The sequence below is a fragment of the Gigantopelta aegis genome, chromosome 6 (assembly GCF_016097555.1).
Source record: "Gigantopelta aegis isolate Gae_Host chromosome 6, Gae_host_genome, whole genome shotgun sequence".
Lineage (NCBI taxonomy): Eukaryota > Metazoa > Mollusca > Gastropoda > Neomphalida > Peltospiridae > Gigantopelta > Gigantopelta aegis.
The window spans coordinates 99,306,597-99,316,723 of NC_054704.1; the positions used below are offsets into that span (position 1 = coordinate 99,306,597).

General features: G+C 38.9%; 1 protein-coding gene across 1 annotated transcript in view; it reads right to left on the reverse strand.

Annotated features, from left to right (window-relative positions):
* LOC121374216 (protein WWC2-like) overlaps positions 1 to 8,980 on the reverse strand; it is a 94,441-nt gene extending 85,461 nt beyond the window's left edge. The window contains exon 1 of the mRNA XM_041501212.1: positions 8,799 to 8,980. Coding sequence (XP_041357146.1) covers positions 8,799 to 8,926 — 128 coding nt within the window. The 5' untranslated portion in view covers positions 8,927 to 8,980. The remainder of the gene's footprint in view (positions 1 to 8,798) is intronic.
* Between the last annotated feature and the right edge of the window lie 1,147 nt (positions 8,981 to 10,127).

The following is a 10,127-nucleotide window of genomic DNA, read 5'->3' on the forward strand; positions in this document are numbered from 1 at the left end:
AACACACTGTGAAATGATACCAACAGGGTGTCAAGACAGGTCATCTGGTTGTGGCATCATGTATATGTATACATGTAGGGTGTGCTCTGGGTACACTGGGGTCACTGGTGGTGACACTGGTACATGTGTGCATTCTGGAGAAATAGCACAGAGTGAAAGGTCACACCACTACAAGGCAGACATGCAGGGAAGTATAAACAAGCACTTGATCACCACTGGCTCTTACAATCGGAACCAGGCATCCCGTTCAAACCATTTTCACATGAGTGACTCACAGCAAGAATCAATCTTATGAAGAAGACTGAAGAACTTTTTATCATTTTTATAAAGGTTACCTAGGTGCATATTGTTCCAGTTTGGTCAAACCTTTCAACAACTTAAAAAACAAATACCAGGGCCCCGTTCCACAAAGTGATCTTAGCCCTAAGATCACCTTAAGTGCATAGCTACCATATACACTAAGGTGATCTTAGTGCTAAGATAGCTTTGTGGAACAGGGCCCTGGACTATTTTTCTGTAACCTGACTAGTTCATGAAAAAAATAAAATTAAACAAATTTGGGGGGGGGGGGGGGGGGGTCTTCTGTTTTTGGGAGGAGTCTTGTTTGTAGTTTTCATTTTTATAATTTTTTGGGGGTGGGTTGGGGCACAAGATTTTTTTGTTTTGCCTGTATAGTTTAGATATCAGTAAATTCAGACAAATGAGGTATATTCAATAGGCATAACTGTTTATAATTTAACTAAATGCAGGTAGATGTATCTAGCTTTGTTCAAAACAGCTTACTATCATATATTACTATCTCATAATAATTAATATAATCTTAAGTATTTTTCTCTAAGAATAATGTCATGCCTCCCACCCACTACCGATCCTGTTCGGGTTGCTGGTGCTCTCTTGCACTTGCCAGCGTGGACAGTCCTTCATCCCACCCATCCCAAACCCTTTCCTGTCCTGGACGGAGGAGCCGCCATGGGTCGACATATGCGCCCATGACAGGCATGCACTACAACAGCTTGTGAATGTGCACGTTAAACCCTATGACCTGACCTGACCTAATAATGTCATGCTGATAATTTATATGTAAAATGTGGAGCATTCTGACCAACTTGTTTCAACCCCCAAAATATTTTGGATCCAGGACTTTATAGGTACTCGGAAAGCAATGGTTTTAAATATGATACACACCAGTCTCCATTTTAGTCTTTAGTGTCAAGGGACAACTTCCTTTCATAATTGCATTTGATGACTACATAGACTACAAAAATAGAGAAAAAGTGTTACAAAATTGAAAGCACCTGAATTTCATTGCATCAAAATAAAAAATTAAGAAAGATCAAGATGAAAAGAAAGTTGTTTAATTATGAATGGAGACTTTTTATGAATTATGAATGGAGACTTTTTCTCATGAAATAAAGTAAAAGAGTAATTGTATCATTCTGCATTATATTAAAAATGCCTTGTTGAAATTATTGTATTCTTGCTGGTTGACAAAAAATTGCTTAAAATGTGTTATATACATGTATATGGGCAGGGTTTCTAGATTATGGTAACCCCACTCCCATGACTAGTGATATTCAATGTTGGGATAGTAAATAACTACTATTGCCATGCCCGACGACTAGTGAAAAATTTTGTCCAATATTGTAAATATGAATATCCTGCCCCCACCCCAACTCCAAAATATTAGTGTCTTTAAGCTTTATCTCCCTCTTTAGGTGACATATTTGATTTATTATGATTATTTAGTAAAATTGTATTGACTTAAAGTAAAGTAGGGCTAGTGAATTTTTAATCATGGCTAGTAAATGTTTTAAGTCACTGATCCCATGGCTTGTGGATTTTATAAAAATTCTTGAAGCCCTGATATGGGACACATCTCAACTATTTGTGAGAAAATGTTCCATCTGTAAGTGGAATAATGTCCACGAAAGATGAAAAATTATGCATATATTGTATAAATAAATGAGTAGAGTTTTTAGATGTATGGGTGTTATTTTGAAATTTCACATTATTTGGAAACACTCCTCATACATATACATTCTAATTTTTCTCATATTATCCATAACCACCACCTCACTCATCGCTATCCTTTTTCCAACAGGACATATATGATTTTATCATATAACAGCTAGCATATTCAGTGTAATCAAAGTATATCTTTCAGATCACACTTTCAGAATTTTTTTATAACTTTGCACATCAGATGTAAATTAATTGAGGTCAAAGCACTACATTTATTGACATTTAAGCAAACATACTACGGCGACATGCCATAATTGATGTTTGTTTGTTTTGTTTTTGTTTTATTTAATGACGCCACTAGAGCACATTGATTTTTTTATCTTATCATCGGCTATTGGACGTCACACATACGGTCATTTTGACACCGTTTTTAAGAGGAAACCCAGTCGCCACATAGGCTATTCTTTTACAACAGACAGTAAGGGATCTTTTATTTGCGCTTCCCACAGGCAGGATAGCACAAACCATGGCCTTTGTTGAACCAGTTATGGATCACTGGTTGGTGCAAGTCATTTACACCTACCCATTAAGCCTTGCGGAACACTCACTAAGGGTTTGGAGTCGGTATCTAGATTAAAAATCTCATGCCTCAACTGGGATCCGAACCCAGTACCTACCAGCTTGTAGACCGATGGCCTAACCATGGTCCATAATTGATGTATGCGTTCATAGAATCACAGTCATCAAACAAAAACATTTCAAAAGCAACTTTACACTGAAAGATGATTGGACAGCATTAAAAAAGCACTAGTTTATTTTTATATAAGGATATCCAAAATGACGTCATTCAAGTTTGACATTATTTCCATTTAAAAGGGCACTGCATCACATATTCATTACATCATTTGAATATCGAGTAATGGATGACAGGAATTAAAGATGCGAATACAGTTTACAAAAACATTTATTAAGCTTGAATTTATATGATAAAGATATTATTACCCTTGTGTGTTTCGGTATCATCAATATATCATATATTAGGAATAAAAATAATGGAATACTATTATGCTCGCCAGAGACTGACATAATACAATTTTCATTTATAACATAATACGATATTGACAATATCGAAACACATTCTGGTAATAACCTCTACTAACCTCTACTCTTTTGATCAGCTATTTTACAAAAATAACAGCAGGTCATATTTTCCTTCCTATTTCAAGCTATTTTGCAAAAAAAAAATTCTTAGAATGGCTCCCCATAAACCAATATATACTCTTCAAAAAAAGAAACGCAAAAGGGTACAAATGGGTTATAACTCCGATTTTATGTTTCCTACCGGTTCATGCTTTGTGAATATAAGGTCATTGCATGTCCCAAACACATTCCCACGGTTACATTCGATAAAACGCAGCTACTGTACAATAAAGTTCCAAAATGTGAATATTCGCAAAAACGCAGCCACGTGCAAACCATGTCACCACTGCACATGCGTTGTCTGCACGTGCAACATGAACACCGACAGTATAAAGGTGCAGGGTGTTCGCTTGCCTGGCCTCTGTATCTGGCCGACAGTTGACAATCCAGGACATGCCACGTCTCAGTGAACCGCAGAGAAACAATGCCATCGGCCGACTAGACGCAGGCGAATCCAGAACGGCCGTTGCCAGGGCATTCCATGTGTCCCCAAGCACCATCTCCAGACTGTGGGACCGTTACCAGCAACATGGATCAACATGTGACCTCCCTAGATCCGGTCGACCACGGGTCACTACCCCCGGGCAGGACCGCTACATCCGGGTACGCCACCTTCGGAAACGATTGACTACTGCCACCTCCACAGCCGCAGCAATACCAGGTTTGCGCAGGATATCCGACCAGACCGTACGGAACCGCCTACGTGAGGTAGGAATTCGTGCCAGACGTCCAGTTCGAGGTGTCATCTTAACACCACAACACCGTCGACTCCGACTGCAGTGGTGCCAGATTCATCGACAATGGCCTCAACTGCGATGGAGACAGGTGTGGTTCAGTGACGAGTCCCGATTTCTGCTCCGACGTCATGATGGAAGATGTCGCGTGTATAGGCGTCGTGGTGAACGTTATGCGGCAAACTGCGTGCAGGAAGTGGACAGATTCGGCGGGGGTAGTGTCATGGTGTGGGCAGCCATCTCACACACTGGCAGAACTGACCTGGTCCACGTGCAGGGCAACCTGAATGCACAGGGCTACATTGACCAGATCCTCCGGCCACACATCGTTCCAGTTATGGCCAACGCCAACGCAGTGTTCCAACATGACAACGCCAGGCCTCACACAGCACGTCTCACAACGGCTTTCCTACAGAACAACAACATTAATGTCCTTCCTTGGCCATCGATATCACCGGATTTGAACCCAATTGAGCATCTATGGGACGAGTTGGACCGACGCCTCCGACAGCGACAACCACAGCCCCAGACCCTGCCCGAGCTGGCAGCAGCCTTGCAGGCCGAGTGGGCCACCATCCCCGGGACGTCATCCGTACTCTGGTTGCTTCAATGGGCAGGCGGTGCCAGGCAGTTGTCAACACACGCGGAGGCCACACCCGGTATTGACTTCAGATAACCTTGACCTTGGTGGTGTGTCCTATCACTTACTCACAATGGACTAGAGTGAATTGTGAACAATCCTGCAACATTTGGTAATTATCGGACTCACCATTCAATAATTAAATCAATTCTCCAAATGTTACGACAATGTGGTTTTGCGTTTCTTCTTTTGAAGAGTATATATATGCATGTGCAGATCCCAAAATATATATTCATGCATTCATTTTGCATCAAGGAGAATGTCACTATTATTCAACAATGTCTCAAGACAAAATACCTGCTGATATCACAGCTGACACACTGTGACATATATGTGCATGTATCATTTATTAGTCTGGTTTAGTTGTAGGCCGGTAATAAAATGATGAGAAAAAGTGTCCAAAAGATGCATACATGTATAATTATAATCTCTATACTGTGTTGCCTGCCGTCACCTGGTGGACCGATTCTATGAATACTGCATGTACTACTGAGATGTCCACAGGTGCTAAACACTTGCTTCTGCAGGTGTTAACTCTCTCTCTGCTGTGTTAATCACTGCCTGGTCCTGATGGACACATTTCACACCCTGGATCTCAACACTTTTATCATGATTACCAGCACGACCAATTACCTCAACACAATGCTTCAAAACCAAACTGATTATCACCCTAACAGCTGAAATCTATTTTAATAACTTAGTAGATTAATTACAGAAAAAAAATATATATTCCAGATTTGGGGAGAGGGTGGGTAGGATTCTATCAAATGCATGAATATATTTGTTGGGATTCCATCTCATCATCTCATGCTTCTCACCAAAAATCTGTTAGTGATGGGAACTAAAGTAGTGTCGGAAACAGAATAAAAATGATTTTCGTCCATTATTTCTTTCATATTAAACTGACAAGTAAATATTTTGTAAATATCTATTTAATGATACTCTACCTAATTTATCAGTTACTTGTTTGGGCTCTCATTGATGTATAAGGTGGTGTTTACTCTTGAAATTGAAATAAAGATGTCAGTAAACAGGAGATTTGTGTCCTTTATTAGAACAGACTATAACACATTTTGACATGTGTCAATTTCATTTACCCTTAAACAAACTTCTAATTTAAAACTGCAAGTTAACTGATTATTTTGAACTGCAGCATACATTATTAATTATGACCAGCATATTTAGTGAATATGAATTCAATATAAGTACATTAGAAATGTACACAATCTTGCAACCACTTAAAGGTGCTATATTAGAAGTTATGTGACCATCTGTTTGTGATAATGGTCGGGACATAGCCCAGTGGTAAATCGCTCGCTTGATGCGCGGTGGGTCTGGCATCGATCCCCGTCAGTGGATTTTTCTCGCTCCAGCCAGTGTACCACGAATGATATATCAAAGGCAGTTATGTGTACTATCCTTTCTGTGGGATGGTGCATATAAAACATCCCTTGCTGCTAATCGAAAAGAGTAGCCCATGAAGTGGCGACAGCGGGTTTCCCTCTCTCAGTATCTGTGTGGTTCTTAACCATATGTCTGACGCCATATATCCATAAATAAAATGTGTTGAGTGCGTCGTTAAATAAAACATTTCCATTTCCATTCTGTTTGTAATAAAGTTTCTCCAGTAAAAAAATAAAAATTCTAATAGTAGATAAAATTATTTCCTATAATCATTTATGGGCATATAGTTAAAAGATGTAGTCTTTAAATGTTAAAGCAAAATTTAATGAAAACATGATTTGCAATAGCTGTCATTATGCAACTTTGAAATAGCACCTTTAATACTGGTATTTATAATAGATCACAAACTCAGAATGGTTCTTGACAGTTTTGCTCAAAAGTTACTTATAAATGTCTACAAATATCCTGTTTTGGAGAGGGATAGGGGTAAACTGTCATCAGAAACCGTCCCTCGCATATTATTTTAACAGCAATGAAATTGACACATGTTGACCAAAATATGTTATAGTCTGTTCCAATAAAGTGCATAAATCACCTGTTATTGACATCTTTCTTTTTAATTCCAAGAGTAAACACCACCTTGTACATCAATGAGAGCCATAACAAGTAAATGCTAAATTAGGTAGACTATCATTAAATAGATATTTACAAAGTATTTACTTATCTGTTTAATATGCAAGAAATAATTGACGAAAATCATTTTTATTCTATTTGCGACAGTACTATAGTTTGAATTTCATTATAATTGGTTTATATCAGCCAATCAACTTTTGACTACACAATAGGTTAAATTATATTCTCATATAAGGAGGATTTGAATTAGGATGACTATGCTCCTACATGTAAGGAGGATTTGAATTAGGATGACTATGCTCCTACATGTAATGTACCGGGTAATGTTTACAAGGATAAACCCTTCAAATTGCTAACTTTGCCTTGAATACATATATATTTACTATCGGGGTTTTTTCGTGTACACATGAAAACAAACACCAATCCCTAAAAATTTACCTCAAAGTCATCTAAATTGAACTACAGTTAGTAGTCCCACACAATTGTTTATACATTTTTATAATTCATCATCACATTGGTGGAGCCAAACGGATCAATTTTCTATTATAAATCATTGGAACATTACTACAGTCTGGGATTCACATAAGCACCGAATGCTGCTAAATATGCAGCCTGGTTGGCCTAGTCAGGGCTAGAGAGTACACTACTTTTACAAAGGAACCATAAAACTGATAATCTATCATGAACCTTGACATGACTGACAGTCCATAGACATAAAATAATAGAAATGGAACAGTACATATACGTGAAATTCCAGGCATGCACAACATGAATTAACGACATGAAATGTACCAGTATGGGGCTGGGACATAGAACATGGGTGAAGCATTTTAATGATGCACAACAGATCCTGTTAGTGGGCCCACTGGGTTATTTCTCGTCCCCGCCAGTGCACCACAACTGGTGTAACAAAGGTTGTGTTAAGTACTATTCTGTCTGTGGCATGGTGCATATAAATGATCCTTTGCTGCTAATCAAAAACGAGCTACTCTCGATTCACTAATATCAAAACCTATATTAGCTCGGCCATTTACCTTTCGACCGACACCGTTCAAAATTGCGCCAAATTCCCTCAATCAAAATTGCGCACCCTTTTCTCTTTGGCATTTAACTGCTCCATTCAAATTCCATAGCACTACCCCCACGCTACCGACTTGATCGGGCTGCTGGTGCTCCCTTGCACCTGCCAGTGCAGGCAGTCCCTCCTCTCCCCTCCCCCAACCTTTCCTGTCATGGACGGAGGAGCCAGCCTTGGCCGGCTCTTGTGCCCACGACAGGTGTGCACTACAACAGCTTGTTCTGAATGTGCACGTAAAACCCTATGACATGACATGACATAATTAAAAAGAGTAGTTGACGATGTGTTGGCTGTGAGTTTCCTCTCACTCACTCATTATCTGTGTGGCCCTAGACTATGTGCATGTACATGGCTACTCAAGCATTCCATTCCTACAGAGAATGGAAGTTACAAAAACATGTCTCAACCACACTTACATATTAAATTAAAGTTATGTCTTTTCAGTTATTTAGCATTTTAAAGACACAAATGCTTGGTAAAAATTTACTTAAAATTAATTTTTGTTTATATGATTAGTTGAACACCTGTGTAATGTGTACTAATGCTACGAACAACAAAAAGTATAATTAAAGTTATTTGGGTTATTTTGTTTCTTTAAAAAAAAAACTCCACACAGAACATAACCCCTCACTATTGTAATATAATGATTGTATGTGTATGTGTTCTATCTTTGTGTTTGTTTGGATTACAAATATTAAAAACTATTTGACATTTGTACAGTACACAAAGAAAATAAATTCTTGAACTTTTAACTTAGACCTATGCGGCAAGCCTAAATTACAACTCACAAACCAGTCCAAAATCGAACGATTAGTCCTCCAATTATTCTCACGTTTTAACTTCCCACTGCAAGTCCCACTCCCATCTGAGACTGGGGCTAGCATTCGAAAACGACAAAACAATTCTTGCAAAGATGTTGGAATACCAAAGCAAAGGTATCGCCGCAATCCCAAGTGGCAAGTACACACAACATAAAATACAAATAAAAATAGATAATTCCACCTCCGCAGAATCGTTGAAAATCCCCGATAAACTGCTGTAAAATCCACGTAACATCCACGTAGAGGTAAACTACGTCTCCACGCGCGGTTTATTGCAATTTAGCAACACACACTGTTGACAACTTAAAAACGGGGACGTTTCTCACCTGTCTCTGGGGTCTATCCAGGTCGTTCGATGGTTAATGTGATCTATAAAGAATATTTTGCCATCAAAATCGCTTGCTTTCTCCCAGCCTTCGGGTAGGGAAAGGTCCCCATTACTTTCCCTTGGCATATTTCATCTAAACTCTTAGTAGGCTACTCTTCGCTTCTCACATTTTTGGCCTCCATTTTGACTGCCATTAGCAAGCACAGTCACGTGGAGGTGTTAGCCAATCAGAAAACACAATAGGAGATTGGAATGCATATCTAAACAGCAGAATATTTCTTAGTACACAGTGTACTATAGATAAAAGTTTCGCCGGACTCCTAATGTTGTGGTGAGCAACTTTGGGGGACTATTCTCGATTAGTTGTAACCCGTGAATTCCAGCTTGTAATTATGCAAGGCAACAGCATCTTAAAAATGTTTCAGAAAATAAATATTTAACAATTTTGTTGCTAGGAAACATTCATTATACGCTTTAAATACTAGTACCATAGGCATAATAAACAAACGAGGTAACCTACGGAAATTTCATAACGGGAGGGTGGTTTGTGAGTTAATTTTATAGGGCAATAATCAGTGGCGGATCCAGAAAATCAAGTTGGGGGGGGGGCAGGGACATAAGGTGGAATGCCAAGGGTACTTTGGGGGAGGTTTGGAGGGGGATCGTAAAAAATGAAAATTAATATATAATAGAATTATAACTATCGCAAAATTTAGGGGAGGCGGGCCCCTGCCCCCCCCCCCCATATCCGCCTCTTGTAATGTTCTTAAAACTTCCCCTACCTTTTCATAAGTCTATTATTTTAATATTCAGACACTTAAAGACAAGTGTTGCTTTATTCTCCTAAAATAGAAACTAAGCCTACTTTTAGGCCTTTATTTCTAAATTTTAATAAAGCAAAATGTTTTAAAATAGGCCTAATACTAACCTGATAGATGCACTGGTCTATAGCCTAATGTGTGTCTCCCCATCCCTTCTAATAATGATGTATTTACACAGATTTACTGGCACGGCGGAGTAGGGGTTGCCTGGGGGAACTCTAGCCCCCTCGATAATTCTGAATCAAAAATATTATTGGAAGTAAATCTTAAGGCAGAGATGTATTTTACTTGTAGAATGCAGGAAATTGCATTTCAGGACATCTAGTTTTCAAAATTTTACGGCGGAGCATACCCCCGAACCCCCTAGAAACTTTGCTTTGCGCCCTGGATCTCAGTATATTTTTAATTCTTTACATTGGAGAATCTGAGGAATCCCTTCGGGAACGTTTATTGGGGGCCCCTTAAATGGATTTTTTGGATCCGCCACTGTGAAAAACCTCTATATA